Source organism: Erinaceus europaeus, chromosome 2, assembly GCF_950295315.1.
Source record: "Erinaceus europaeus chromosome 2, mEriEur2.1, whole genome shotgun sequence".
Classification (NCBI taxonomy): domain Eukaryota; kingdom Metazoa; phylum Chordata; class Mammalia; order Eulipotyphla; family Erinaceidae; genus Erinaceus; species Erinaceus europaeus.
Genome location: NC_080163.1, coordinates 86,784,292 through 86,809,793, shown reverse-complemented (window position 1 = coordinate 86,809,793; position 25,502 = coordinate 86,784,292). Strand labels below are relative to the sequence as shown.

General features: G+C 41.2%; 1 protein-coding gene across 1 annotated transcript in view; it reads right to left on the bottom strand.

Moving 5' to 3' along the window:
* MTNR1A (melatonin receptor 1A) overlaps nt 1-24,970 on the bottom strand; it is a 31,210-nt gene extending 6,240 nt beyond the window's left edge. The window contains exon 1 of the mRNA XM_007517681.2: nt 24,731-24,970. Coding sequence (XP_007517743.1) covers nt 24,731-24,953 — 223 coding nt within the window. The 5' untranslated portion in view covers nt 24,954-24,970. The remainder of the gene's footprint in view (nt 1-24,730) is intronic.
* Nucleotides 24,971-25,502: the final 532 nt, after the last annotated feature.

Below are 25,502 nucleotides of genomic sequence, written 5' to 3'. Positions count from 1 at the left end.
CCAAAGGGGTTTGCCTCTTGCTTCTGCAATTCCCACAGGAATTCCAATCATAGCTATTGATATACAAGATTGTTTTTTCTCTATTCCCTTGCATCCACAAGATTGTAAACGTTTTGCCTTCTCTGTTCCTTCTATTAATAACGCCAGCCCTGCTGACAGATTTGAATGGGTGGTGCTGCCCCAGGGTATGGCCAACAGTCCTATAATTTGTCAGGAGGCTGTTAAATCTGCCCTTGTCCCATATATTCATACGGGCCTTAATATTTTTCATTATACAGATGATATTTTAATATGGGGAAAATCAGATACAGATCTCTATGCCTTACGTGATTTTCTCATTCCTGCATTAAAGAAAAGCGGCCTTAATGTAGCCCCTGAGAAGATACAGCTAATCCCTCCAATATCCTTCCTAGGTTCAGAGATTTCTCTAACACAAATTCGTCCCTTAAAACCTAATGTTACCTTCCCTTCTAACCTTACTCTTGCTTCTTTACAAAGTTTTCTAGGAAATTTAAATTGGCTTAGGCAGTATCTCTATCTGCCTACAAGCTGCCTCCAACCACTGTTTGACCTGTTAAAAGGAAACAAACAGCCCTCCTCAAAATGTAAGTTAACTCCCGAGGCCTCCTTGGCACTGGAAAGGGTTAACCAGGCCCTCCAGGACATGCACCTTGTTCGATTCTCTCCCTCCTCTCTGGTAAACCTTCTAATCTTCAACTCCACCCCCACAGTAGTAGGGGCATTGTGGCAAGACCATGGGGTTCTTGAGTGGCTTCACACTCCAGTAGGAGGAACTCCAAGACTCCTCACTGAGATAGCGTGTTAGCATTCATGGTTCGCCAAGGGAGAAATAGGTCTGTGCAGGTCTTAGGGAAAGAACCGGATTTAATTATTCTGCCCTTTTCTCTCACAGATACAGAGTGGCTTATATGCCATCATTCCTGCTTTGCCATAAGCTTCCTAGGGTTTCCAGGACAAATAGATAACCATTTTCCTTCCAATAAATTGATAGCTTCTTTACCTCTTCTGCCTCTACTAGCACCTAAACTTTTCTCTCGAGATCCCATTCCTTCTGCTCCTACAGTCTTCACTGATGGTGGAAAAAAGGGAGCTGCTGCCCTTATATATTACCCAGACAAACAATCTCCTAAACCTCTCTTTACTGAGCTTCCTGAGAATTCCCCTCACTACAAAGAACTTTATGCTATTTTCCTTGCATTAAAAGCTGTACCAGAATCCTTCAACCTTTTTTCTGACAGTGTGTATACTGTTAACTTACTTCCATGGCTTGCTCGTCCTTATGTGAAAATTGATGACAACCCACTTTCCCCTCTCTTGATTCAAATCGCCTCTATGCTCTCTTCTCGAACCCAACCACTATATATTCAGCACCTTCGTTCCCACAGCCCTCTTCCTGGTTCCCTGTCCGAAGGGAATGCTGCAGCTGACCGCCTTGCCTCCACAGGAGCTCTCCTAGTCTCTGTCTCTGATCCTGCTGATTTCCATTCTCTGACCCATGTTAATCTTAAAGGCCTTTGAGCTCGATTTCCTGATGTTCCGTTACCACAATTAAAACATATCCTAGCTACATGCTCTTCCTGTGCAAGTCTCATAAAAGCACCTGCTATTCAGACTCTTGGTGTTAACCCCCGAGGCTTAAAAGCTAATGCTATTTGGCAAATTGATGTCACCTACATACCAAACTTTGGCAAACAAAAATATGTTTGTCTCAATTGATACCTTTTCTAAATTTATGTGGGCAACAGCTCAGACAGGAGAAAGCTCTAAAAAGCTTATAAGCCACATGCTCTCCTGTTTTGTTGTGATGGGCTTACCTCTTCAAGTGAAAACCGACCGTGGACCAGCATTTACCAGCAAACAATTTAAAGATTTTTGTTCCCTCTGGAACATTACTCATACCACAGGCATTCCCTATAATCCACAGGGACAAGGCATTGTCGAGAGGGCCCATCAAACTCTTAAGGCTCAATTGAATAAAGATAAAGGAGGAATATATCCCCCCAATATCCAGCTAGCAAAAGCCTTAACTATGTTAAATCTCTTTAATATTTACAATAACTTGGACTTACCTCCTATTATTCTTCACTGGCAAACACCATCTACTCTCCCATCTATTAAGGTCAAATGGAAAGACCCACTTGATAAAATTTGGAAAGGGCCTGACCCTCTATTGACATGGGAAGAGGTTTTGCATGTATTTTCCCTCATAATTACTCTAAACCTGTCTGGGTTCCTGCCCGCCATGTCCGACAATACCCTCATGATGGCACTGTTATCCCTGAAGAACAAGAAACACAAGAGGACTAGATGCAGGATACATCCCAGGATCCATAATATGACATGGCAGAACCTATAAAAGTTGGCTCACAGAGCCCTCTCTCCTACCCCTTCCCTGAATGTCTTATGTTATGAATGGCCAGTTGTGTTTTGTGAGTGAGTGTGCTGAATGACCAAAAATTTTTGTATGACCCATCTGCTCAGAAGTACTCTAAATGTTAAAACCATTGTTACTAACATGCATTAACTCTCTAAGTAACCTGAGTCTGCTTATAGTCCAAATTCAATTATAGTAAACCTCTAACTTGTTACAAGTTTTATTGTTTTTCACAAGTAAGTGATTACAGCTATCAAGCCTTCATATGAGGAATCATCTGTTCATATGGTAAGGTATTAAACTGTAAGAAGTTCCTCCATATCCAACCTATGTGAATTACCAACATTCACATATTCTTGTAAACTTAACTGGTGTATCTTGTCTTGCCACCATAGGCCTGCCTTTGTCAGCCAACAATTTAAAGATGTTTCCCTTTATAACATCACCCATGCCACGGACATCCTTTACTACCCCCAAAGACAAATGGCTGTTCCCTTGGACATCACATCCACTGACTGCTTCCCTTAGACTTGAGATATGATCCTACCTCTTCATATCAATGGATACATTCCCCCTTCCTTACCTGTATACCCTTAGTTGTGGGACCCTAGCTTGTTTTACTTCTTCTGCTCACAATAGGTCCTATAATTCTTTTTTTTCAACATTTTAAATTTATTTATTAATGAGAAAGAGAGAAAGAACCAGACTCACTCTGGTACATGTGCTGCCAGGGATCGAACTCAGGACCTCATGCTTAAGAGTCCAAGGATTTAGTCACTGCACCACCTCCCGGACCACAGTCCTATAATTCTTAACAAGCTCATGGCCTTTTGCGGCAACAGATTGATGCCATAAAGATGCAACCTATACAAACTCACTATCATAGGATGGACATGGCAGAATATTGAGTTGCTGTGGAGGATTTGCCCCCCTCCATCAGAACGTCCACCATGTAGAGGGCTGGCTAGCCAATGACGGGTAAGAGGAAACTAGTGCTATCCAGTCAACCTAAGACAGGGCATCTGGTACTACTGGGCAAAAATGACCAGGTGTTCCAATGACGGGTAAGAAGGAAGGCTGATCCCCAACCTAAGACAGGCACAGTCCACCCTGCCACAAAACAAAGTCCGCCAAACATCAAAACATGATATAAGACAGGGGGACATGTGGGGAGCCACATGTGCCCTCAAGGTTGCTATTGGCATGGCCATAGAGTTTATGTTAAAAGATAGTTCCTGGGAATCGGGCGGTGGCACAGCGGGTTTAGCGCAGGTGGCGCTAAGTGCAAGAACTGGCTTGAGGATCCCAGTTTGAGCCCCTGGCTCCTCACCTGCAGGGGAATCACTTCACAGGCGGTGAAGCAGGTCTACAGGTATCTTTCTCTCCTTCTGTCTTTCCCTCCTCTCTCCATTTCTCTCTGTTCTATCCAACAACCACAATATCAGCAATAACAACAATATAATTACAACAAGAACAACTAGGGCAACAAAAGGCAAGATACAAAAAAAAGGGGGGGGGATAAGATAGTTCCCGCTTCCCTACAACTTAGAGTCTTTGTTAAAAGATAAGGTCTTTTTCCCCATGAATCACCCAGGACCTTCCAGATAAACGGCTACCATGACAAATAATATAAAATATAATCATAAATGAATAGGAAAGATATATCCCCCAATACTTAGTTGGTCAAGTCACCAAACCTCTTTTTCTATAAAGCATTCAAATCAGATGCCCTGCTAACCATGAGAAGCAGATTGTTTATGTTTCTTCCACAGGAATCCCAGAAAAAAAACATCTGGACCCCTGCACACCCTGACATCACCCACTAGATGGCACGACTACAGTGGCACACCCCCCGAAACCCTAGATGTCACCTGACGCGATCTGAAGAATCTGATTCGCAGACTCCAAGGACAGAACCTTTTTACTGCCTGTCTGCCTTTCCTGCTTTTGCTTTGACCTGTCACGTTTTGGCGGTTCCAGCTCACAATCTACAGAAAAGCAGAATTCCAGAGGCTGACCTTCCTCATGCCGCATTTCATCCCCTGCCATTTCTCCCCCTAGTCGCCTACTTTGGACTGAGACTTCTATCGGACTTGCTGGTATACCCTTTGGACACTTTAGACAATTTTACAGCAGCTTCCTTCCCTTCACGTTGCTGGTTTTTCATAGACTGACCCTGAGTAGTTCATAGACTTTACACACTGTTGCCCTGGGCATTAGATAAAAGGAAAGGGGGAGATGCTGGGAAATTGTGCCAATGCAGTCACATCTGCCATGTTGTCCCCTCAGGCTACTGCTAGTTCCTGCGAGAGTTGGGACATTCTTGGAGTGCCTGTTCAGCCATGTTGTGCCCTCAGGACATTGTCTATATCCCCGCGATATCTGGAGTGCTCTGATTGCTCCTCCCCCCTCCCATTCTCACGAGAGTTATCATCCTATCCTGGAGTGCTATGGTTACTCCTCCCCCTTCCCATTCTCGCGAAAGCTACTCCTATAAAAACCCTTCGTTTTCCGCACCTCGCTCTCTTGCTGGCGCTCCACTCTGGTGTTCAGATGCAGGAAAGGTTACTTCATGAGGCGGCCATTTTCTCTACCTCCACGTGGCCCAACCTGCTTCTCTAACACCCAACTCTGAGGTGCCAGCGCGAATAAAGATTTGTGTTTCCTCTTCACTCCGGACCCTCGCTCTCTCTTCTCTGTGGCCCGCGCACTACAACATCTGGCTCTACAACAAGAATACATGGAAAATCAGACTAAAGTCAGATTCTCTGGTTGACAAAAGTATCATTGATTTCATTTTTCTTCTGTATTTCTATGTTTTCCAATTTTTTTGGCAAAGCACATTTTTTAATCAGAAAGAAAATATTCTGGGGGCCAGGTGGTGGCGCACCTGGTTAAGTGCACACACTACAGTGCACAAGGACCCAGGTTCAAGTCTCTGGCCCCCACCTGCAGGGGGAAAGCTTCACGAGTGGTGAGGCAGGGCTGCAGGTGTCTCTCTGTCTCTCTCCATCTCTATCTTCCCTTCCCCTCAATTTCTCTCTGTTTCTATCCAATAATAAATAAAGTTTAAAAAAAAAAGAAAATATTCTGAGCAAGTTGGATTTCTATGATATTGTCTCAGTATTCCTCGGGTGCTTTTTCATGCTGGTAGACAGACAGCTGGAGGGTGAGGGGAGGCACAAAAAAGACAACAACACACTAAAACATCAGAGCTGCCCCCAGTGCTGTGGTGTTCCCATATGGTGTTGGGACTCAAACCTAGGTTATGCATATGTCAAACAGGCATGCTAACCTAAACAGGAATATTTTCATAAACTTTTAACTCAAAATGTTTAATGCTTTAAAATATGCATCATATATGAAATTAAGATACAAATTAAATTGTCACCCAAACATTATATTTTTTACAAATTATCATAATGGTAAAGTGATATAACAGAGATTTATTTTTAATTAATTAATTAGAAGCAAGGAGGAAAAAGAAAGTGAGAACCAGAGTGTTATACTCTGGTCAGAGGTCAGACTCAAGACTTTGTGGTTGAGAATCCAACACTTTATCCACTGTATCATCTCCTGTGTTTCAAGATTTAAGTGCTTAAAAATGAAATTGTATATAGTGTAATAGATTTCTTTCATGAGTAAGTCTCTGCTATATTCATTTTGTAGAATTTTTTTTCCTATTTAAGTAATTACATTAAGCCATTGCTTTCACATTCTTTTTTAAAAATAATTTTCCAATATATTTTATTTATTTTTATTGTTGTTGTTATTGATACCGTTGTTGTTGGATAGGACAGAGAGAAATGGAGAGAGGAGGAAAGACAGAGAGGGGGAGAGAAAGACATCTGCAGACCTGCTTCACCACCTGTGAATCGACTCTCCTGCAGATGGGGAGCCGGGGGCTTGAACCGGGATCCTTGCACCCGTCCTTGTGCTTTGCGCCATGTGTGCTTATCCTGCTGTGCTACCGCCCGACTCCCTTGCTTTCATATTCTTTGACATAATCTCAGTTCACAAATGTCTGGAGAGGGAAGGAAAAAAAAAAAGCCATAGACTCCATTCAGATGTGCCTGTCAGATGCTTTGGCTGGAAGCTTTATCACATCTGCTGTATTGGTGGGGCATGCCTGTGTGCTTGCGTTCGTGCGTGCGTGTGTGTGTGTGTGTGTGTGTGTCTGTGTGTGTCTGTGTGTGTGTGTGTGTGTCTGTGCTGTGGTAAAGAGAGGAAGAAGAATGGTATTTGTGTTATTCATTTAAGAATTCTACTGGGAGCAGACAGTGGCGCACATAGTACTATGTGCAAGGACTCAGGTTCTAGCCCCCGGCTCACCACCTGCAGCAGAATGCTTCACAAGTGGTGCAGCAGGTCTGAAGTTGTCTTTCTTTCTCTTTCTCTATCTCCCCCTCCTCTCTCAATTTCTCTGTCTTATCCAGTAAAATGGGGGGGGGATGGCTTCCAGGATAGCCCTGGAGGAAAAAAAAACAAATCTACCAGATAAGACTAATTAATCACATTTATCTCTCCTAGAAGGCCAACTGTTTCATTCTTAGCTTTATGTCATTACAGATATATACAGTTTATTCATTTTTACAGATACCCAAGAGTAGTATGTAATCAGCCATCATAATAATAAATTCTGAAATTTAAAATAATTTCTGATAATGGATAACAATTACTTCTCTGTAAATTTTTTTTCCAGTCCTTAGTATAAAGAACAACAGATTCACAGAATGTTAAGACTGAGAGTAATAATCATTCATTCAGGATATTTTCTATATTTTAGAGATGAGGAAAATAAGGAAATGTGGGCTTAATTTGGATAAAGTCATAAACTTAGTGCAAGTGTCAAGACTGCTGGAGCATTATTTGCCAGAGCTGTTCAGTGTAAGGCTGGCAAAATAGCTCACTTGGAATAGTGTGCTGCTTTGTCATGTGTATAATCCAGAAGCAAGCCTGGCTCCCACTGCATTGAATAAAACCTTGGTCTCTCTCACTCTCTCTGACTTTTTGTCTTCATCTAAACAAAGGAGTTGCTCAAGGAGTTAGGTGGTGACACTCTTGGTAGAGAGCACATACTACAATGAGATGCCCAGGTTCAAGGCCATGGCCCTCCTACACCTTGCAGGGGGAAACATCAAGAGCAGTAAAGCGGTGCCAGGTGGTGGTGCACCTGGTTGAGCGCACATGTTACGATGCATAAGGACCCAGGTGCGAGCCCCTGGTCCCCACCTGCAGAGGTGAAAGCTTTGCAAGTGGTAAGGCAGGGCTGCAGGTGTCTCTCTTTCTATCTCCCTCTACCATCTTGATTTCTGACTGTCTCAATCCAATAAATAAAGATAATATATATTTTTTAATTTTTAACATCTCTTTCTCTCCCTATCTTCCCCTTCCCTATGGACTTCTCTGTCTCTAACCAAAATAATTTTTAAAGTTATTTGGAGTTTACTTAAGAAGGTTTATATGCATATATACCCTCCTGACAACAAGAATCCTGTAAATTAATATCCCCTCAATACCGTGATACTGAAGTTGGAGATGGAATGGGAAAGAATGTTCATACTGTCATAAATTTTTTTTTAAAAAGGGTCAGAAATTATACTCTGTGACTAGACACTGGCTTAGAGCCTCTCTGGGAAAAATCTAAAAAAAACAATAGGGAGAGAGAGGAACAGAAAAAAAGGACAGAAGAGAAATGAAGGGGGAAGAAAGGAGGCACATTTGAATCAGAAAAATGATAATGAGACCATTAAGAAAAAGGAAAACGTATTGAGGTCATTATACTAATAAGAAATCAAAAAGATAAATAATAACTGCCTCACAGACAAACATAAAATGTAGAATAATTATTCACTCCAGTGAATAAAACCTTGAGCAGTAAGTGAAAATGGCATGGATATAAATAAAAGAATTTAACACACTGAACATTTGCCTTGTCTAAACTGCCTATCTCAGAATGAATTAGTTCTGAGGATGGCTGAAGCAAGGTGGCATTGTTTGTTATATAAAGTGTAAGCATAATTCTGGTGGTTCCTTTATTGCAAGTTAAGTATGGCTAAAAAAAAAACTGTATATATATATATATATTTCCAGGAGGCCAAAAATATAAATAATATATATCAAGTGGCAAAGGGTAGATTATGGTAGATTTATAATGTGCTAATCTGGCTAAGACTACATTTCCTGGAGCTGATCTAGGCTGCTGCGTGGGAGAGGGATCAGGAACTCGTGCCGCACTAACTTCGCAGGAGATACACTCTGGAACTCTCGGAGCCTAGATCGGCTCCAGTTGAGTTCTCTCCAACCCAGAGAGCACTAGCTCGGGAAGAAGCACCCTCAGACTATCCTGGAACAAAAAGAAAGAAAGGAAGGAAGGAAGGAAGGAAGGAAGGAAGGGAGGGAGGGAGGGAGGGAGGGAGGGAGGGAAAAGAAAGAAAGAAAGAAAGGAAAGAAAGAAAGAAAGAAAGAAAGAAAGAAAGAAAGAAAGAAAGAAAGAAAGAAAGAAAGAAAAGAAAGAAAGAGAAAAGTCCTCTTAAGTGGTGGAACCATATAGGCAGGAAGCCCCAGTGGAGACCAGGTAACCAAAATAAGTAAACAAATAAATAAAATAAAAGTTACCGGCTATACTTCCGATTACGGCATATTGATCCTTCACCCCTACTACTGAAGTCTCCCATCATCAAGTCCACATGACTCCACATATTTGCAGAGAAGTCCAGCTTCCACTGAGGCTGTGAACTACTTAAAACCCAGAGGTGAAGGTATGAATCTTTAAGTTCTGGAAGCACAGACTTGGAACAGAATGGATGGACAAAAAGAGTTTGCTGGATAAATTAGTGCACCTCTGCTTTGTTCTTTTATATTTTAAATGTCAGGATTTTGTTTTTCTCAGTAAGCCAATATTCATTCCTTCTTTCACTTTAGTTTGAACTTCAGTGGTGTGGAAAACAACAATAGAGATCCACTCAATTATTGCTCACAAAAATTGAAATAATCAGTCTGACCATGCCTGCACTTTCATATCAAAGCGGGAAAGACCAGTATGTACAGAATATATGTGCTGAGGGAGTCGGGCTGTAGCGCAGCGGGTAAAGCGCAGGTGGCGCAAAGCACAAGGACCGGCATAAGGATCCCAGTTAGAACCCCGGCTCCCCACCTGCAGGGGAGTCGCTTCACAGGCGGTGAAGCAGGTCTGTAGGTGTCTATCTTTCTCTCCTCCTCTCTGTCTTCCCCTCCTCTCTCCATTTCTCTCTGTCCTATCCAACAACGACAACAACAATAATAACTACAACAATAAAACAACAAGGGCAACAAAAGGGAATAAACAAAATAAATATTTAAAAAAATAAAAAAACAAAAAACAAACAGAATATATGTGCTATAATAGCTAGTCCTAGAAAAAAATTAAAAATTTCTTTTTCTTTATTTTTTAATTTTTTATATTTTTATATTACAGAATTACATGTCAATGGGGTTTGAATCCACACCATTCCCACTACCAGAGTTCTGAATCTTCACTCTCCCCATTGCAATCCACCACTGTTCCCCTAAAGTTTTACACATGGGCCAACCATCTTCTCTACAACTATCTGTCCACATTTATACATGGTTGCCCTAAAATTTCTTTTACCAAACAAATACATAGATTCATATCTAAGGGGAGTCGGGCAGTAGCGCATCAGGTTAAGCACACGTGGTGCAAAGCACAAGGACCAGCCTAAGGATCCAGTTTGAGCCCCCGGCTCCCCACCTGCAGGGGAGTCGCTTCACAAGCAGTGAAGCAGGTCTGCAGGTGTCTGTCTTTCTCTCCCCCTGTCTGTCTTCCCCTCCTCTCTCAATTTCTCTCTGTGCTATCCAACAATGGCGACATCAATAGCAACAATAATAACTACAACAATAAAACAACAATGGCAACAAAATGGAATAAATAAATAAATAGTAGTTCAAGACAATGAATCTTTAAAAAAAAAAGATTCATATCTAAGTTTAGTGAGGATTCCATCTATAAATCTAGTTAGTGTTAAAAAAAAATTGGGGACCAGGTGGTGGCAAACCTGGTTAAGCATTCACATTACAGTGCCCAAGGACCCAGGTTTAAACCCCTGGTCACCACCCACAGGGGGAAAGCTTCATGAGTGATGAAGCAGGGCTGTGGTGTCTCTCTGTCTCTCTCCCTCTTTATCTCCCCTGCCCTCTCAATTTTTCTGTCTCTATTTAACAATAAATAAAAATATTTTTTAAAATTTCATGTGCATATTAAATATCAATGGTTTGAGAAAGGAAAGCTGAGATGCTGGAGGTGATTAAGGAATACTATCTGGCATGCTGTTGTGCATATCAAGGCACACAGTGTGTTATATCCTTACACTTAAAAAGCACTATATTGGAGAAGCTTTTCTCTTCAGATGAGTAGAGGAAGTGTGGGTGAGTCAAAATTTTAGAAACAAAACACACCTGATCTAAATTTTGTCCATGCCACTTGTTAAGTGACTTTTCCCAACATCTCAATAATAAATTAGCATCATAATAATGGCCACCATGAGAACTCCAAAGAATAGATGGGAGATGTTGCCTTTGGATAACTATTCATTCCTAGTTTCTCCTCTGCTGTGATGGAAACCACACATTCAGCTTCACAGAAGGTCCTTTTCCAGTCAAGTAGTACCAGCTGAGTCAGTCTCTCTTTTCTCCCTCTCTCTATCTCTCTCTAAGAAGAATAAACTTCCTTTCATGTTCCAGCCTCTGGCTCTCAGCTGCTTCCTCAGCCTTCAAAGTTTTCAAACAAGACTATCTTCAACACAACTTCCATGTACTTCCTACCCATTTTTTAATTCACCTTTCTGTAATATCCACAACAAAACTGCTTAACCTAAATGCTTAAACACTGATGCCTGGTGTTGCATTCAACCATGACATTCTTTTATTTCTTTTAATATTTATTTATTTATTTATTTATTCCCTTTTGTGGCCCTTGTTGTTTTATTTTTGTAGTTATTATTGTTGTTGTCATTGTTGGATAGGACAGAGATGGGATGCATTGGATCGACCTTCTCGTGGTGCATCCCGTGAGTACCCATTTATTGGGGAAACTGACGATCCTTCCTAGCCAACTGAATCCACATGGATCCCAGTCACTTTCAAAGCCAGCAATAAGCAGACATCAGGCTCAACCTGATGCTGTTGACTGGCTACGGAAGAAGGGCAAACGCTAGGAAAAGAAGGACAGAGAGAAATGGAGAGAGGAAGGGAAGATAGAGAGGGGGAGAGAAATATAGACACTTGCAGACCAGCTTCACCACTTGTAAAGCGACCCCCCCCCCGCAGGTGGGGAGCCAGGGGCTTGAACCGGGATCCTTATGCCAGTCCTTGTACTTTGTGCCACCTGCATTTAACCTGCTGCGCTACTGCCTGACTCCCAACCATGACATTCTTATTGGCCCCTTCTTTCAGTCCTCCTCCTCCTTCTGTAAGTCTCTGAGATATAACACACTGTTCTTGCACTGACCTGCTTGTGTATTACCTACCCATCTGCCACCATGTCTGAATGCAACATACCAGTTATGTAATACATGAGTCAATCAACAACTTCTTCACACATCATCTTCTTGACTCTACCTGCCTTCTGAGCTTTTTATCCATCACACTATGCCCAGCTCCCTGCCCCATTCTCACTTGACAGGTGACTCCCTGATACTGTAAAGACAGTTGATTGATAAAGTGTCTAAGTGCTCTATTACTACAGGTTTATACAATAAATGAGATGGCATAAAGACCCAGGTTTAATCCCCAGCCTATCTATATGTTAGAATAGTGTGGTGCTCTGGTTTCTCTTTCTCTCATTAAAAAGTAAATTAGTAAATTTAATTTTTTAAAAAATACTTTGAAAATTAAATTAGTAAAATAAAAAATAAATAAATCTTTAAAAAGCCAAAGACCAAGACATCATATACAGTATAAAATGAATGGTTATTATACCAACATCATGGACCAATAAATGTCATATGGCATTTACAATCTTTCTCTAGTCCAGTTTTCAGTATTTTTGGTTTTTGCTAGCCAGGATTATAACTGGAGCTCAGTATGTGCATTGCCTCACTACTTTGGGTGGCCACTTGTTTCTTTTCTTTCCTCTAAATAAAGGGTGAGAGACAAAGGGAGAGGGAGACAGAATGAGGCATAATGAGGCACAACACTGCTGCACTACTTTTGAAGATTCCTTCCTGAGCTTGGACCCAAATTCTCACACTTGGTAATTTGTTTGCTCTACCAGTGAGCCAACCCCAGCCCTCAATCAGCTTTTAAAGATGTGAAGTTCTGCTTAGAAACCTGCTCCTGGGAGTCCAGCGGTAGTACTGCAGGTTAAGTGCACGTGGTGCAATGCTCAAGGACCGGCATAAGGATTCCCGTTCAGGCCCGGAATTGCTTCACAGGTGGTGAAGCAGGTCTGCAGGTGTCTGTCTTTCTCTCCCCTCTCTATCTTCCCCTCTTCTCTCCATTTCTCTCTGTCCTATCTAACAGCGATGACATTGACTTCAATAACAACAACAATAACAACAACAACAAAAAGAATAAGGGCAACAAAAGAAAAAAATAAAAAATAAATGTTTTTTTTTTAAAAAGAAATCTGCTCCTTTTCTAGGTCAGGAGAGTGGACTAAGGAGACATTTGTAATAGGTAACTACTTATTCTACAGTCAGATTAATTCATTCTTTCATCTTTGCACACAAAATATTACTGTCTATACTGTTGCTTATCTTTTAGAATTACGGTGACATTTGTAGGATGATATGTTATTAAAATATTTTATTTATTAATGAGAAACATAGTATAAGAGAGAGAAAGAACTAGACATCACTCTGGTACATGTGCTGCCAAGGATTGAACTTGGAACCTCCTGCTTGAGAGTTCAATGCTTTATCCACTGTGTCACCTCCCAGACCACAGGATGATATATATTTTTAAATTTCTATTTGTAACATGGAAACACTGATAAGATCATAGGATAAGATACAATTCCACACAATTCCCACTACCAAAACTCCATATCCCATCTCCTCCCCTGATAGCTTTCCTATTATTTAACCCTCTAGGAGTATGGACCCACGGTCATTATCAAAGTAAGGACTACAAAAGCTGAATAAGGGCAAGAGACTGGAATACTTTACTGATGACTCTTTAGTCACTTTCAGGATGATATTTTTAAGAACAACACTTCGGTCTCATTAATAGGCCAGCACAAATCTAGATGAACTTTATTTGGGATAGTAATCTTTATTTCCTTACATACTTCTCTCTAAATCTTAAGACTGAGTAAGTGAAAAATATGGCTTAAGTAAATTAATGGTACTTAGTAATATCAGTGTAGTTGCCAGATTTCAAAAGAGAAGATGAGGATAAACTTTAAAATGCATGACAGAAGCAATAAAATAAGATAAAATGAGGGAAAATTTTATTTTAAAATTTTGTTGTGCACCACTGAGGAATGAATTCAGAGTACCACATCTTCATAACAAGAGCTATCTGCCCAAACAATTTTTTTATTATTTTTGATTTTTTGAAAGGAGAAATGTGAAAGGCAGAGAAAGGAAAGACACAGCACTGTTGTATCATCCATGAAACTCTCCCAGTGCCATCCATGATGCTCCCATATAGGACAAGGATTTGAAACCAGGACCTCATGAGTACTAAGGCATCTGCTCTACCAGGTGAGTGATCTCTAAGCCCTTAGTAAGCATCTAAAAAAATCCAAAATGTTGAGTCTGTTTTGATGTCATAAGAGAGTATTTAAAAACCTGAAAGTGTTAAATACTGTATTCTACCTGAAAAATAAAATTATAGATTTGCCCTTCATACCTAGACCCATTACACAGATTTATTCTGCTTCCCAGGATGCCATGTTTAGTCACAATGAGATTTCAATATAGCATTCCATCTAACCCTTTTAACATTTGTTGAATGCTGACGTGTTCAGCTGTCTTAAGTTAGTAAGTGAGGAAGCTAAACAAGTTAAGCAACTTGTTCAGTCACATCCATTAGAATCAGAATTTTACTCTAAGAAATCTAGTTCAAGAGACTACTCTCTTCAGAAGGAGCAGACCACAGAGCCATGTTCTACAAAATAATGTTTCAGGGGCCAGGTGGTGGCTCACCAAGGAAAGCACTCAAATTACCTGTCCCTTTTTCTGAGACTAAATCCTTTAATGTGATCACCAAAAAACATATAGCTCTATAAAAGAATAAGTCCCAGAAGACCTCAACCAGAAAAAATCCAGAAATCTATTGTTCATCTTTAGCATGATTAAATTTCACTGAGCTTTACTGATTTACATAGTCCTCTGGTTTCAGGTCAACATGATTAAGTGAACCCATTGGAGAGGTAAGAAAACCACCTTTATGAAGGGGAGTGAGTGAAGCTGATATACTGTGCAGAGTTCTGAACATGCTCAAACATTTATTGTTTCTTCTTTTTGTATTTAGTGACTTAACTGTAAATTACAAAATTATAAAATAGTAGGAATATAATTCCACACCATTCCCCGATGCCAGAGTTCTGTGCTTCTTTCCAGTGGAAACTGCTACGGTTCCCCCAAGGTCAGAGATATGGGCTTACTATTTGCTTTGGTTTTGCCCATTTTTATTTCCTTCTATGACTCTGTCTTCACTTCTTTCCTTTCCTTTCCTTTTCTTTGCCTTCAGAGTTATTGCTAGGGCTTGATGCCAACACTGTGAATCCACTGCTCTTGGAGGACATTTTTTTCCCATTTTATTGAATAGGGCCAAGAGAATTTGAGAGAGGAGAGGGACTTAGAGAGGGAGAGAGAAAGAAAGATACCTGCAGACCTGCTTCAGCATTTGTGAAGTTACCACCCCCCCCCCCCCACACACACACACACAGATTGGGAGTGTCAAACCCAGAGCATTGCATGGCTCCTTGTGCTTGGTACTATGTGCATTTAATCTAGTGACAAACATTCTGGATCCTGGTGGATTGGAGTTCAGAGCCCTATGATCATTTTCAGCTAACATTTCTCCCTGCTGGGAGTATGGCCCAAAATTATTGGGGGGTGGAGGAAGGAGAAGGAAGGAGTTCTGGCTTCTATAATTAATTCTCCACTAGAAATGGATGTTGGTGGGCTTATCTGTACTGCCAGACTGTCTATTTTCCTCTAATAAGGTAGAGGAGGTGAGGTTCTGGAACACTTTGGCAAGGTCATCTGCCTACAGAGTTCAAGATCAAATCATAGTAGCATCTGCAACATGGTGGCTGAAAGGCAGTAAGATATAAAGCAGGGCAAAATGTTTAATAAACAGGAACCAAAGAGTAGGAACAGAGTGAATGAAAATAGCAATCCTGGGTGTGCGGGTGGTAGCACAGTGGGTTAAGCACACATAGTACAAGAATAGGGATCCTAAGGAGGAAAGAAGCTAGGATGTCTATTTTAGGTATGTTCCTAGGAGCCCAGGACTTTAGTAATCTTTGCTTGAGCTTGACAGCTAACATGGAGGTGAACTAGAAATATTATCTGGGAAGATCTTGTCAGAGTAGAGAATAGAAATTGAAAGCTGGGTTAGGGCAGAGAGTACCTCCCAAACTTGAAATATATATACAATTAACTGTTTACCACCTGAATCTGACCTGGGACCAATAGATATTCATATTCAGCACAGGAGCCTATATAACCTCTGAGTCCCAGTTAGGCCTGAGCTTGCAGTCCCTGGTCAAAGCAGGGAACATTTTAGGCTGCACTCATTACAGGACTAGTCTTCCTTGAGTGGTAGAGTTGGATGACCTAGCTTCCCTTTGGAGAGTAGAGAAATCCTTATGATTGCTGATTTAGAGTGAGGGTAAGGTCCTGGAATGGCCCCCCAAAAAGCTCATGATAATATTCCTGATGGAAAGCCCATAATATCTAAGGGGAAATCCAAGGATTCCCTCACTAGGACTCCAGGTGATTAGGTAGACTGGTATTGGCCAAAATGGCCATCATTAAAGGAGCCAGTCTCTTGCCCTTTTCCAGTCTTTATAGTCCCTTCTTTGTTCGAAAGCTTAAAATTTCCCCCACTTGTTAAAGCCCTGAATGTCATTTGTTGTATTCAAGCCATTATTACATTTACAGACTCTGGCCGTGCATTAGGGAGGAAATAGACTTAGGTTTTTAGTGAGGTCTGATCAAACACATCTTTATAAACGAGGTATGTTTACTTCTTTGGGAATCTAGAAAATCTTGAGAATAAGTTATTTATTTATTCCTTTTAATTTTTTTTTAGATTTCCTTTCAGATAAGTGATGTCAAAGTACATAGGTATGAGAAGGAAATTCAAGTCCTTTTATATGGATCTTATTCTACACCCTCCAAGTTTTATAGTTTTTTTTAATAAGCAGGAAAAAAAATGCTAGAGACTCCATGGATATGTAAAATGCTTTCCAAGGCAGATATTATTCAAAGTAGGTATTTAAAAAAAAAAACAAGCATCAAACGTTCAGAAAAACTAAAGGCAGGCAGTTTAATCTGCAGCTATTTTACCCTTGGTTAACTTTCAAAATTGCCAAGAGAAAAATAATTCTGAAAGCTAGCAAAAAAAAAAAAAAAACACTCTATTTTATCCATGATTAATTTGTGACAAAAAATGTTGCTTTCTTATGACAGGAATAGCTGAAGGAACCAAAGATCAAATCCAAATTCAGTTACAGAGGCTGTACTAAGGAATCTAATTCAGTCCTGTACTTAGGAATCTAAAACCATTGTCCTACAGCTTCTAGGAGATTCTGAAGACTGCTCTCATAAATTTGGGTTCCATAGTAATGTACTTCACAGAGAGGGAAACAAAAACTTAAAAAAAAAAAAAAAGGGCTCAGTATAAAGCAGGCAGAAGGATCAGTAAACTGTCTGAACTGGGGGAGGGGTGGAAATAGCCTTGGTGCTGGGCCATAGTGCACTGAGTTAAGCACACATGGTGAGAAGCACAAGGACAGATGCAGAAATCCCAGTTCAAGTCCCTGGCTCCCCCACCTGCAGGGGGATCGCTTCACAAGCGATGAAGCCAGTCTGCAGGTGTCTATCTTTCCATCTTCCCCTCCTCTCTCGGGTTTCTCTCTGTCCTATCCAACAACAACAGCAACAAGGGAAAAAAGATGGCTGCCAGGAGCAGTGGATTCGCAGTACAGGCACAGAGTCCCAGCAATAACCCTGGAGGCAAAATAAATGAATAAATATTGCTCAACAATTTGTTTGGCTTTGTATGTTAACTCTCTTTGCAGCCACCAGGTTCCAGATGCCATCAGGATGCCGGCCAGGCTTCCCTGGACTGAAGACCCCACCAATGTGTCCTGGAGCTCCGCTTCCCCAGAGACCCACCCTACTAGGGAAAGAGAGAGGCAGACTGGGAGTATGGACCGACCAGTCAACGCCTGTGTTCAGCGGGGAAGCAATTATAAAAGCCATACCTTCCACCTTCTGCAACCCACAACAACCCTGGGTCCATGCTCCCAGAGGGATAGAGAATGGGAAAGCTATCAGGGGAGGGGATGGGACATGGAGATTGGGTGGTGGGAATTGTGTGGAGTTGTACCCCTCCTACCCTATGGTTTTGTTAATTTCTCCTTTCTTAAATAATAAATAAATTTAAAAAAATGAATAAATAAAATTGCCTTGAAGTAGTGATTCCATCATAGATTTAAGAGGAAAATACCAAAGGTACTAGCAGAAAATATATCAAATTAGAGATTATTTTAGTTATTGGCTTTGTTAGCTTAAAATTATATGCCAAGACTACACACCAAAATTAGGTTTGAATTTTTTAAATAGCAGTACACTTGTCTAAAAAGTTATTGTACTTTTCTGAGTTGATTCACTTAAAATTAGGGAACATCTTGAATACTGAAATAATCAAGTATCTCTGAGATTAGATATTGAAATTAAAATCTTAGCCCTTTGGAATGATAATGCTGAGTACAAGAGGGAAAAAAGTGGAAACATCAGATAATTTGTGTAATTTGCATTAATTCTGCAGGAGAAAATTAAATCTAAAATCTTCAGGTTCTGATCACTTCCTACAATTCATAAATTCATACAATTCTCCTTGTTTTAAAAAATACATGAATCAAAATAAATAAGTAAATATAAATTTAAAATGCACTGAGCATTTAAAATTGAAAACATGTTACTGGGAAGATGGTTTTATGGCTAGCCACAGAAGTTGCATGTGTGAGGCTGTATTTGATTTTAAGCACCAAATGTGTCAGGGAAGAATTCTGACAACTCCCTCTCACTCAATAGATAAATCTTTCACAAAAAGTTAAATTAATGCATATACAATGCATAAATAATAACATAATATCATTATCTGGATTGTATTTTTGTAATTTCAACAAAATAAGTGAATGGATGGGATGCATTGGATCGACCTTCCCGTGGTGCATCCCGTGAGTACCCATTCATTGGGGAAACTGACGATCCTTCCTAGCCAACTGAATCCACATGGATCCCAGTCACTTTCAAAGCCATTAACTGGCTACGGAAGAAGGGCAAACGCTAGAAGAAGAAAGTGAATGGATGCCTGCGTGCATGGATAGGAGGACGGACAGACGCTCACATTCTCCTCCTAGCATCCCTGAGAGATAAGTGCACATTTGGGAAGCTGAGGCTTAGAGAGCTTGAGTTATGCATTCAAAACATACTACCAATAAAGATCTTGCAGATCCAAGACTCAGACTCGATTCTCTGACATCTGCCCCTGTGCTTCTTCCATTGTACCACAATTCATTTGTGTGCTGGAAAAAGAATGTGGGGTTCAGTTTTGTAATCTAGCTGAGAAGTTTGTTATATAAGGACAAATAAAGCATAATGTGAGGGATTCAGAAGGTAGCATAGTAGTTATGCAAAAGTTGTTCATGCTTGAACAACTGGGTTCAATCCCCAGCATTACCATAAGCCAGAGCTGAGCAGTAGCCTGGTGCCTGTCAGTCTGTCTGTCTATCTATCCATCTATCTATACATCTATCTCTTTCTCCACATCTCCTTCTCATTATAATAAAAATATTTTTTAAATATGAGAGAGCATTCTAAATTGCTCTCTACACATAAGTACAACACATTTGACATTCTCAACAAGAATGTCAAACATTTTTCTCCCATTTTCTCCACAAAATCAGCTCAAACTAACAACTCCCTCCTATTAAACTTGAGAATTGGGCTGGGTGGTAGCTCACCTGGTTGAGCGCATGTATTACAATCACAAGGACCAGGGTTCGAGCCCCTGGTCCCCACCTGCAGGGGGAAAACTTTACGAGTGGTGAAGCAGGGCTGCAGGTCTCTCTCTGTCTCTCTCCCTCTGTATCACCCCTCCCTCTTGAATTCTGGCCATCTCTATCCAATAAATAAAAATAATAAAAAATTGAGAATTATTTCAGGCACACTAATAAATTCAATAAAAAATAAGAATGCAATTCTGGTTTGACATGAATAGTATAAAATATTAAATGATTTTTTAAAATATTGTATCTGGAAATAAGTCAAAGACCTTGTGCATGATACCATGAAAAAGCCTTGACAGCACAATGTACTTATTCTATACACTTAGAGCAAGAGAACTAGAGAGTGAGAGAAAGAGGGAGAGAGATACCAAAGCATCACTGGGAGGGGGCAGGCAATAGCTCACCAGTAGAGCACACACTTTACCATGTCCATGTTCCAAGCTGAACAGCCATACTGCTATCTATTTAGATTATTCCTCTTGAGTAGTTACATTTTGATGAGATCACTACAGAACAAAAAAAAAAAACTTGTCTCTCACTCTGACCCAACCAGAGGAATGAAATATTGGCTCATCTTGGATGGCTGCTCACTCACAATCACCTCTACCATTACAAGCATCCCCAGCTCATCCTGCTAAATTCATGAGAACAAACTCACAGAGGGACCTGATTGTCCAGATATTGATCTCAGTCTGAAAGAGTCCTACCCAAAGGCTTCCTTATGGTTAGTTATTTCATCCTTATCCAAGAAGAGGATGCTAAATGAGAAATTAAACTTAAAAATGTTCCTTGAGAGGAGCTGGGTGGTGGCACGCCTGGTGGAGCACACATTTTACAATGCACAAGACTCAAATTCAAGCCCCCACCTGCTGCAGGGAAGCTTCATTCATGGTGAAGCAGTGCTGTAGGTGCCTCTCTTACCCCTCCTCTCAATTTCTGTCTCTATCTAATAAATGAATAAAGATAATAAAATTAAAAACTGAAAATTCCTTGAGAAATAAAGCAAATAATATTAAGAAACATTTTTTCAGGAGTCAGGCGGTAGCATAGTGGGTTAAGTGCACTTAGCGCGAAGAGCAAGGGCCGGCTTAAGAATCTCGGTTTGGGCTCCCCACCTGCAGGGGAGTCACTTTATAAGCGGTGAAGCAGGTCTGCAGGTGTCTAGCTTTCTCCCCCCTCTCTGTCTTCCCCTCCTCTCCATTTCTTTCTGTCCTATCAACAACAATGACATCAATCACAACAATAATAACTACAACAACAATAAAAATAAGGGCAACAAAAGGGAAAATAAATAAATAAATGGAACATTTTTTCGGGGCCAAGTGGTGGTGTACCTGGTTAAGTGCACACATTACAATGCACAAAGAAGCAGGTTCAAGTCCCTGGCCCCCACCTGCAAGGGAGAAGCTTCACAAGTTGAAGTAGGGCTGCGAGTGTCTCTCTTGTCTCTTTTTCTCTCTTATCTCTCCCTCCCCTCTCAATTTCTGTCTCTACCTAATAATAAAAATAATTTTTTAAAAAAGAAACTTTTTTTCTCTAACAGTTTGTGCTAAGTGAGCCAGGTAAATTAGGGCAGGCAAAGCACACTTTCACAGGGACTACATTTCCCTAGGACTACAATACTGACCATCTCTACCTCTACATATCTCATTGCATCCACAATCTTCATTGCTAGTCAGTTTCTCAGCATTATAATTTTGAATCTCATAAGGACTTTAATAGTCATAGAAATCAAAGCGCTTAAGACAGAGTGGCGGTGCACCTAGTTGAGCGCATGTCACAATGTGCAAGGACCCGGGTTCAAGCTCCCAGTCCTCATCTGCAGGGGGAAAGCTTCCTGAGTGATGAAGCAGGGCTGTAGGTATCTATCTCTCTCTCTCTCTGATCCCCCATTCCTCTTGATTTCTGGCTGCTTCTTTTATTGTTATTAGTATTTCTTTATTGTTCTGGCTGCTTCTAAGAAATAAAGATAATTTAAAAAATTTTAAAAATGAAATCAAAGGGCTTTAGAATTGTAGCAAACGTTATATATCTTGTTTCATATCTCCATTTTACTGATGTGAAGACAATCCAGAGAGATTATCACTTATTCATAACCACAGACTCATTTAGTTGATGAGAAATTGTGTCAATATCTGTACTGCAAATCATTATCGCTTAATTTTATTATCCTTTGAGGGGCACAGGGTGGCATCATAACTCCCCCCAATAAAAAACAGACATCCCCAAATAAAAAATAAAACTAGTTCAAAGGTTAAGATGCGTTAGCATTCTATTTCGTTATCTCATTTCTCCCACCCTCTTCTTTCCATCTTTTCATTATTAGAAACTACCAAAATGGGTGCTGGGCAGTGGCGCAGCAGGTTAAGCACACACGGCGCAAAGGACAAGGACCTGTGTTCCTGTCTCCCCACCCACAGGGGGGTCACTTCAAAAGCAGTGAAGCAGGTCTACAGGTGCCAATCTGTCTCTCCTCCTCTCTGTCTTCCCCTCCTCTCTTGATTTCTCTCTGTCCTATCTGACAGCAGTAACAATAATAATAACAACAGCAATGATAAACTACAAGGGCAACAAAAATGGAAAAAATAGCCTCCAGGAGTACTGGATTCATAGTGTAGGCACCAAGGAGCCCCAGTGATAACCCTGGAGGCAAAAAAAAAAAAAAAAAAAAAAGAAAGAAAGAAAGAAAACAACCAACCAAAATACATTTAGCTGAAATGGAAGGATCACACACTCATAAGAACCTTTATTAAGTGTACTAAAACATATTTAAATTGACTTTCTTTATCATTTCAAATTACCATCCATTTCTAGAAAGGCTCAACTAGTTTGAATGGGAACAGTGGCACATCTGAATAAAAGTCTCAGTTATCAAAACACACAAGTTCAAATGATCACCAGATTTCTCAGTCAGCTGTGGTCATATTTTATAGATTTTCCTGTCAAACAGTGAGTTGGGAAATGAGCAAAATTCAAAGAAATGTGGAAGGCATGCTTTTCACAAGTTGTCTTTTATAACAAACTTCCAAAGGCTACACTTATTGATGTCAACAAGGGATAATAAACTCTAGGGGGTTAGGAAGCTTGGTGGGTAAAGTCTTGCCTCACAACTGCTGTAAAGTTTATAACAATGGCACCCCCACTACAGGGCAGGTTGGAAGATCAAGTTAACATGACTCTTTGGTCCATAGAAAGCTACATTTATCACCCGATGGGAAAGAACCTCTTTTTAAAATATTTATTTATTTATGTATTTACTCCTATTTGTTGTCCTTGTTTAATTGTTGTAGTTATTGCTGTTATTGATGTCATCATTGTTGGATAGGAGAAAAATGGAGAGAGGAGGGGAAGACAGAAAGGGGGAGAGAAAGATAGACACCTGTAGACCTGCTTCACCATCTGTAAAGCGACTCCCCTGCAGGAGGGGAGCCCGGGGCTTGAACCAGGATTCTATGCAGGCCCTTGCGCTTGGCACCACATGCGCTTAACCCGCTGCACTACCGCTCAACTCCCCTGGGAAAGAACCTCTGGGTGAAGGCATAGCTCTTCTCATTTAAGTCATTCATCTACAAATAAGGTTATTCAATGCATTAATTCAAACTCAGTTCGTATTATCAGGTAATTATTAACTAATTTTTAAGCTATGCATTGTACCAAGTAATATGAAAACAAAACAAGGGGGGGGATTTCCCAAAAAAAGAGACAGGAAAATAACAGCACTTATCAATAACATCATTAGAGCACTGCTTTTAGCTAACATTCTTTTGTCCCTCACTTCAAACTTTTTAACTCTAAATAAAGAAGTAGGTATCTAATCATTATTTAGAGATCTGCCTAGTGTCTTTTTTTTTTTTTAGATATTTGTTTATTCCTTTTTGTTGCCCTTGGTTTTTATTGTAGTAGTTATTATTATAGTTGTTACTGATGACATTGTTGTTGGATAGAACAGAGAGAAATGGAGAGAGGAGGGGAAGACAGAGAGAGAGAACGACACCTGGAGACCTGCTTCACAACTTGTGAAACGACCCCCCCCCCCCAGGTAGGGAGCTGGGGGCTCGAACCGTGGTCATTACACCGGTCCTTGTGCTTTGCGCCACCTGTGTTTAACCCACTGCGCTACCGCCCCACTCCCCTGTCTAGTGTCTTACGCAACAATTTTCACTGCAGACTCTCCTTGGATAACTCAATTTTAACAAGTTTTACTCAAGCACTAAAATTCCCTTTGGCAGTACAACATATGCAAGTATACTTCTTACTACAATTTCTTTTTGTGTGTGTAAGCTCCTTTAACTTGGAGGAATCATAGTCACTTTCTACATCATGTTCAGAAGCCTATGGCTCCTTTTTAGATTGGATGCTAAAAACTGAAACCTACTCTTTTCTTAAATAGAAACAGAAATTGAGAGGAAGTGGGAGAAAAGAGACACTTTTAGCACTGCTTCACTGCATCTGAGACCCCCGTCACAGGTGGAGGCCAGGGGCTTGAGCTCTATCTAGGGTCCCTACACGTGGTAATGTGTGTGCCCTAACAGACACATCCACCCTCCTGAAACCTACTCTAGGCAACAAAACTAAAATAATTGTGCTTTCGAGTAGGCAGCTGATATATTTCCTCACATTTTTACAAAGTTGGGAGAAACAGGTTACCTATAAAACCAAGCAACTGATCCAAGTCAATGGTCTGATTTGAAAGAGCTGCTTAAAGAACTTCCTACACGTATCCAGGGTCTGTCAATCTAGTTAATTTAAGAAATTCAAAACTACACGGTGAGGACAGCCCCTAAAAACAACCTGATTCTGTCAGTTTTCTACCTTTTAGGCATGAAGACATCTTAGTGGTTTTGTCTGTTTTTTTTTTTTTTTTTTGAGTGGTAAGGCTAAAGAAAACATAAATAACTGATGGGCTTCAGCCTCTTAGGAAAAAAAAAAAATCAAAAGTCCCAGTTTTTGTTTGTTTGTTTGTTTGTTTGTCTGTTCGTTTTGGAAAAAGAATAGAATTTTTCTTAGGAAAAGCCACTTGCTTTCTTAGGAGAGCAACCTGCCGTCGGGTGGAAGTTGGGGGCTGCTCCGGGAGCCCCTACCTGCGTTCCTCAGCTTCTTGTTGCGATACACGGACAAGATGACCAGCATGTTTCCGAGGATGTCCACCACGATGGTGAAGATGAGGATGAAGGCGAGCGTGCAGGTCAGCCACGGGGGTCTTGGCCGCGCGCCCTCCCCTCCGGCCGCGGGCTGCGAGGCATTGAGCGCGCTGCCATTGACCCGCAAGGTCGCGCCCGGGGCGCCCCACGGCCGCCCGGACATGGCAGCGCAGGCGCCTTCCCGCCCGCCGACCCACAGCAGCGCGGTCCCGCCGCGAGGCTCTTTATGGCGCCTCATGCCCCCGCGGGCGCCTGCTCTCCTTCCCCGCTGCACCTTCGCTGCCGCCCTGCCGCCCTGCCGCCCCGACCGCCTCCCAGCGGCCGGACTGTGCGCCTGCAGCTGCAACTTGGAGACGCGGGTTCGTTGCCGGACACTTCAGCGCGAGCCCACAGCGCCTCCGTGCGGACAGTCGGGGCCTGGCCACCTGAACCCGAAGTGACCAGTAAGCTCAGGTGAAGCTCTCTCTTCTTCCTTTCTTTTCTTCTTCTCCTCCTCTTCCTCCTTCTTCTTCTCCTTCTCCCCTCCCCCTCCTCCTCCCTCTCCGAGGATATCATCATCATCATCTTCTTCTTCTCTGTCTTCTTCTCCTTCTTGTTCTTCTCCTTGTTCTTCTCCATCTTCTCCTCCTTTTTCTTCTTTCTCTTCTTCCTCTTCTTCTCCTTCTCCTCCTCCTCCTCCCCCTTCTCCCTCTCCCTCTCCTCCTATCTTCTA